The following is a 6,769-nucleotide window of genomic DNA, read 5'->3' as shown; positions in this document are numbered from 1 at the left end:
ATCCTCTTCGTCGTTTCTTCAATTCTCCACATCGGTAAAGTTTTTTCAAAACTGAGCCGACACCAATACCAACCCTCCCACTTGTTGCGTCCAGTACGAAGTTGACTCAATCTATAACAACGGACTCAATCCACAATAAGTCGGTAACTCAAATGAGAACTCTAACAATCTCCACTGTATCGCTATGAACTCGTCAAATTGGCTGCATCAAACTGATTGCCTACGTTTCCTCTTGCCTAAGGAATCAAGCCTTACGTAGTTCACCCAAATAGCCTCAAAAGGCCCTCAACAACAAAGAATGTTCAACAACTCCAAAAAAATAACCAAATTTTACCCCAGTGACAACTTTGGCCAATATATCTGCTGGATTGTCCTTTGTATGGATCTTCTCTAGTATAATATCTCCATCATCCAAGACATCTCGCACAAAATGGAACCTGACATCAATGTGCTTTGTTCGGGCATAATACACCTGGTTTTTTACAAAATAGATAAATGGCATGCTATCATATTTTACCCTGATGGTATCCTGTGCAATCCCCAAGTCATCCAATAAGCCCTGCAACCACAAAGCTTCCTTCACAGCTTCAGTCAACGTCATATATTCTGCCTCCGTAGTGGAAAGAGCCATTGTAGACTGAAGTATACATCTCTAACATACTGGTGCTCTTGCTAGTGTAAACACATATCCAGTAGTAGAACGGCGCTTGTCAAGATCCACAGCATTATTCGAATCCACATATCCAACACAATCCTACCCATTTCTTCCATTCTTCTCAAACACCAAACCAACATCCACGGTATCTTTGATATACCGTTGTAGACTGTCTAAAAAATCATTACAGATAGTTAATCCCTATCAAACACCAATAATGGAAGTTACAACCTGACGACTTCCACATCAACAACTCGACAATGAAAGTTATAATCAGGCGACTTTCACGACAACAGACGAATGCTACAATCTAAAGATTTTCACGTAGATCGATGAGGGTGAAAATTCAATGGCTGTCACGACAACCGATGAAAGCTCTGATTAATGGCCTTCACAGTGGGAATTACAATCTGACGATTCTCACATTTCAAGAAGCTAGAGTGAAGATTACAAAATGGCGATCTTCGCAATGTTCTGACAAAAGAGATTACAAGTCAATGATGATCCAAACGCAGAGCTCATTGCTATGTTTTTAGCCCAAAACACAGGGTTCATCACTGCGTTCCAGATCCAAATGAAGAGCTCATTGTTGCATTTTCAACCCAAAATGTAAGGTTCATCACTGTGTTCCAGACTCAAAACGTAGAGTTTGTGGCCGTGTTCCAGACTCAAAATGAAGAGTTCATTGCTATGTTTTTAGGATCAAATGCAGAGCCTAACTCTGCGTCCCATGTTCGGAACGTAGAGTTCATGTCAGAATGCGGATTTTGCATTTGACTGGTTCGAACAAAACCTGAACGGATTCAAAATCGTTTTTTCACTTAATGGGGGCGGTTACACACCATAAACCCTCATTAAAAAGTGATTCAAGGGGGTGGTTACACCCCATAAACCCCCATTAAGGAGAGGATTAATGGGGCGGTTACACCCCTTAATCCCCTATAAATATCAGAAACTCAACTGAGTTTAGGAGCTTTTCGAATCAATCTTTTGGAGATCGGCACAAGGTTTCTTGACAGATGAAGGGTCTCAGTAATCTTCAGACCCTCGGATTTGTTCATGGAGCTTTCATCAACATTGGCTTACAAACAAATTTTCGGTTAAATCAATCAACTCTTCTATAGAGTTATAACTCGCTCAGAGTTTCCTAACTCGTTAAGAGTTTCAAACTTGTCATGCAACTTTGTCCAAGACACATAGAGTCAAAAAGTGAAGACAACGTTCCACGAGATGAAGCGTTCGGATCGTCAACGGAAAGAAAACTCGACACGAACATCGAGGGAGGTATTCCATCGACACCAAGAAGAACCCAGGTTAAACAAATGGAAGGGTCTCCATCGATCATTCTCTATTTTGTAAATTGGGAATCCGATCGAGAAGATTTGTAATTTCTTTTTCTAAGTCTGTTAGAGAGAAATTTGCATTAAGAGAATTATAATCCATTCTTTTTCTAAGTCTGTTAGAGAGAATAATATAAATTCAATGCTCCATTTTTCTTCTTTTATTTTCCCACCAAACAACCGTAGGATCCACTTCACGGCCTCCCAATGACCCTTCCCAGGGTCATGCATGTACCTAGACACCATGCTCACGGCCTGTGATAAATCTGGACTTGTACATATCATTGCATACATCAAGCTACCCACAGTATTGGCATATAGAACTTTAGACATGTATTCACGGTCCTCAACTGAAACATGTGACATCTTAGCTGATATCTTAAAGTGATGATCTAATGGAGTACTCATCACCTTGGCATTACCATCAAAACTAAATTTCTTCAGCATCTTTTGCAAGTAGCTCATCTGTATCAACTTCAACCTCCCCTTCACCCTGTCTCTCTCAATCTCCATACCCAATATCATCTTTGCTTCATCTCAAATTCGGATGACAACTCATTTTTTAACTTCCTAATAGCTGAAGAATTCCTGGAAGCAATGAGCATATCGTCAACATATAACAATAAATAAATATGCTTAGTATTTTGTAGCTTGTGCATGTATACACACGGGTCATATGGGCTCCTCGTGTATCATTGGCCAATCATGAAACTATCAAATCTCTTGTATCATTATCGCGGTTATTGCTTCAATCCATAAAAAGATTTTTTTCAGTTTACATACCAATTCTTCCTTGCCTGCAGCTTTAAAACCCATCAGTTATGATATGTAGATCTCCTCTTTTAAATATCCATGTAGAAAGGCTATTTTCACATCCATCTAGACCAAATCCAAATCCAGTTGTGCTACCAATGCTAATAATATTCTTATCGATGAATGATTTACAACAAGTGAGAATACCTTATTATAATCTATGCCCTCAAGTTGGGCATACTCTTTGGCAACCAATCTGGCTTTGTATCGAATGCCCTCATCAGAAGATCCTTCTTTCTTTACTTATACCCACTTACATCCAATTGCTTTCTTGCTCTTTGGTAGTTTTGCAAGTTTCCAAGTGTCATTTTTTTGAAGAGATTTGAGCTCCTCCTTCATAGTTTTTCTCCACCTAATTGAATCAGAGCTTAACTCTGCTTCCTTATATGTAGAAGGAACCAAATCATCAATGACCTCAACTGACAAAGCATATGCAATCAACACATCATCATATCTAGCTGGCCGAAGAATTTTTCTTCTCAGTCTATTCACTACAATGGACTCCTGAACATGACCCTATTCCTGAATCCTAACGTCCACTGTATCCTCCACCTGTCTATCTGTCTTATCATCTCCTCCCAGTAGCACCTCTGTAGGAGCCTCAATAGATACAGTGCTATCTGAAGTCTAGGGAGTCACATCATCCTTTACCTCATACGATACCCTACTAGTCTGGCCTTCCTCCACCTGCTGAGGAACCTGAGACCTCATCATGTGAGCTTTATCAAAAGTGACATCTCTACTAATGATCATCTTTTTGTCTTCTGGATCCCACAACTTGAATCTTTTAACTCCATCTCTGAAACCCACAAAGACTATTTTTCTTGCCCTCGGATTCAATTTCTCATCATTCACATGATAGTAAGCTGGACACCCAAATATCCAAATCACATCATAATCACTAGCCACTTTACCATACCATACCTCCATAGGAGTCTTTCCATGTATCGTAATACACGACAACCTATTCACGAGATGGCTTGCATAAACCAAAGCTTCGGCCCAAAAGGATCTAGCTAATCCACTCTGTGAGAGCACACAACTCACCTTCTCCAGCAATGTAAGATTCAACCTCTCTAACCGTGAAATGGCGTTGAATGTCGTGATCCCGACAAAACTATAGAAATGGATCACTCTTATACTCACCACTATTATCAGAACGGAGTACTTTTATATTTCTACTTGTCCGCAGCTTTACTTTCTTTTTCCATTCCACAAAGATATTCAGGACCTCATGTTTATGTTTCATGGTATATACCTAATTCCTCCTGGAATAATCATCAATAAAAGTAACAAAGTAATTAGTCCTATCAAGAGATGTGTTCTTGGAGGGACCCCAAACATATGTGTGAATAGAATCTAATATACATTGGGTGTTATGAATTACGGTGTCAAATTTCACTCTTGTCTTCTTCCCAAGTATGCAATGTTCGTACAATTCCATTTTGCATACCTTTACACCCTTCAATAGCCCTTGCTTTGCCAATACCTGTAGAGACTTGTCACCAGTGTGTCCCAACCTCATGTGTCATAAACGGATAGTATCCTCCTCTGTGGTAATTAAAGCTGTCAGACCCTCTGTTACTATCTTGCCCTTCAAGTAGTAAAGATTATTTTCCCTGACACCTCTCATCACCATCATGGACCCCTTTGTGACCTTCAAAGTTGTATTTTTTTAAGGTCACCCTATAACCTGATACCTCCAAAGTTCCAAGTAAAATGATATTCTTCGTCAATTGATGAACGAATCTCACTTCCTTCATCTCCCTAGTCACACTGTCACACATTCTGATTCGAACTATTCTGTCACGCCCTGATTCCTAAAATACCGGGGAATCGGAATGTGAACAAGCCCGTGACGTATTAGATTGAGGAGAATTAAAAAAACACAATTTCTTCTCAACCTAATATGCTAAGCGTTAAATAATATAAAATACGAAGTTATAGGTCCCCGATCACAATTAGAAAGAATATAATAAACAACTCAGAATAAAAAAGAGTCATATCATAAATGGAATATCATCCGAGACACAGAGTTTGGATCAAACATGCCCTTATTACAAAATAGTCCAACTGAATGCTGAAGAGATACAAAAATACATCAATCAACGGAACTAGAAAGAACTACAAAAGTAAAATTGGACCATCAACTAATAAAAGAAAAGACTAAACTTCGGCTTCTTCTTCTACTCTATCTGCGAAGCACTCCGGGCTCTGGTGTGTCTCCAAGCTGGACCTGTTCGTCCTCTAAATCTAATGTACATCAGAGAAAACATGTGTACGTCAGCGTGCATGTCATACGACAAGACCCCACAAAAGAAAATAGAATGGTCGAATGACCAATGCAATGACAGTAATAATAATAGAAGCATAGTATTGAAATTCTAATAATTTAAATGCAATCCACCACTAATAGCAATCAGAGAGATCTAAAATTAACCGGTAATCTAGGTCATATAGCTAGTCATCCTATAATAGCTCGCTGGTCCACATCTCACATAGAGTCAACGTTCATGTTATCGGATAACCGACTGTTCACAAATCCCCTACGTGCATTCAATCCCGCTACACATGTGGCCAGAGGACTACACGCAAACCGTTTTCAGCCTGGTCTGAACTCAAGCTAAACTCAGGTGACGAAATAAATTTTCACTGGCCAAAGTGATGTACACACTTTACTTTGGCCCTACAAACCAACCCCAGTGGTGACTCCGACCACTGGCGCTAGCCTGGAAGATATATCAACAACCATATCCGATCACATGAACTATGACTTTCTCATCCCAATTCTTCTTGTTTTTTTAAATCAACCAACATGATCTACAATAGATCTCTGGTCCACCTCCTAATTTAGTCAACGCACACACATATGTCACTAAGTCTTGTTCATGACGCGCAAAGCCACTAAGTCATGAACTACTAATAGTTCTCAATCACAATAAGAAAAATAATGAATGAACACAACCAATCCTGTACAACGATATCATGGCATGTAAAAATAAAGAATCATAAATTATTAGCATCTATGTAATTCAGAAATAATCTTTTTCCAAAATAATTTATTTTAAGTTATGATAATTTTCCTAAACAAATGACTCTTTTCACAAAATAAATTCTTTTAATTCATAATAATTATTCTAAAATAATTTTTAAAAATAAATATTAATTCAAATAATCCTTTTGTAAAATAAATTCCTTTAAAATTATTTCTCGTAGTAATTATTCTAAAAATACTCTTTAAAAATATTCTCTTTTTTTCTTTTCTATATGAACAGTAACCATTTCTATTTTTGAAAATATTTCTCATTATTTAATATCATTCATCAATAATCTCACGCAGATAATTATTTCACAAACTAATATATGCAGATAATTCATAAAAGATCTAAATTGTAATAAATGACAAGCTGAACAACGAGATCTTGCTTTGGGTTTGTGGGCATGAACAGAGCAACGGGGGATAGCGACGAAGGGCTGTTGTGGCTGTCGGCGATGGGTTCGACGCCGGTCTGATCCTTAATGAGGAGGAGGTGGGTTCACGGTGATTGGGCCTCTTCGGTGTCTATCTCGGTCGGTGCGATCTGGCACAACGACAACGGTGCTCACACGACATGGATCTGGCAGAGTGTTAGCGGCAGATAGAGAATGATTGCGGGTGAGCGGCACCGGCCGGAGGAAGCAAGAGGAGTGGACGTGGGACTAAGGTTGGCGCTACCTTAAGCGGAGCTGAGGAGGTAGGCGCGACGACGAGGGTTAGCTGGTGGAGAAGAAGGAGGGGAGTTCGGGATGAGGAGGCGGCGATGATCTGACTGGGGCGATGGGTCTGCCGAAGTTGGAAGAGGAGGGCTAGAAGGCGGCGTCGGAGCTCGGTGATAGGGGAGAAGAAGAGGGGCTGATTGTGTTTGAGGGGTGGCGGAGTGGCAAGGGGAGGTAGGAGGAGATGGAGGCGGGGGGGGGTGGG

At 39.8% G+C, this 6,769-nt stretch overlaps 1 protein-coding gene across 1 annotated transcript; it reads right to left on the bottom strand.

Annotated features, from left to right (window-relative positions):
- Window positions 1-754: 754 nt before the first annotated feature.
- Window positions 755-2,520, bottom strand: LOC109828076. Its single transcript, XM_020395113.1, has 2 exons — window positions 2,288-2,520; window positions 755-824 (listed from the first exon to the last, which is right to left on the bottom strand). Exons 1-2 carry the CDS (start codon window positions 2,518-2,520, stop codon window positions 755-757), a joined length of 303 nt encoding a protein of 100 aa, XP_020250702.1.
- Window positions 2,521-6,769: the final 4,249 nt, after the last annotated feature.

Source organism: Asparagus officinalis, unplaced genomic scaffold (assembly GCF_001876935.1).
Source record: "Asparagus officinalis unplaced genomic scaffold, Aspof.V1 AsparagusV1_Un693, whole genome shotgun sequence".
Taxonomy (NCBI): domain Eukaryota; kingdom Viridiplantae; phylum Streptophyta; class Magnoliopsida; order Asparagales; family Asparagaceae; genus Asparagus; species Asparagus officinalis.
Note: the sequence above shows the minus strand (reverse complement) of the source record. Positions and strands in the feature narration are given on the sequence as shown.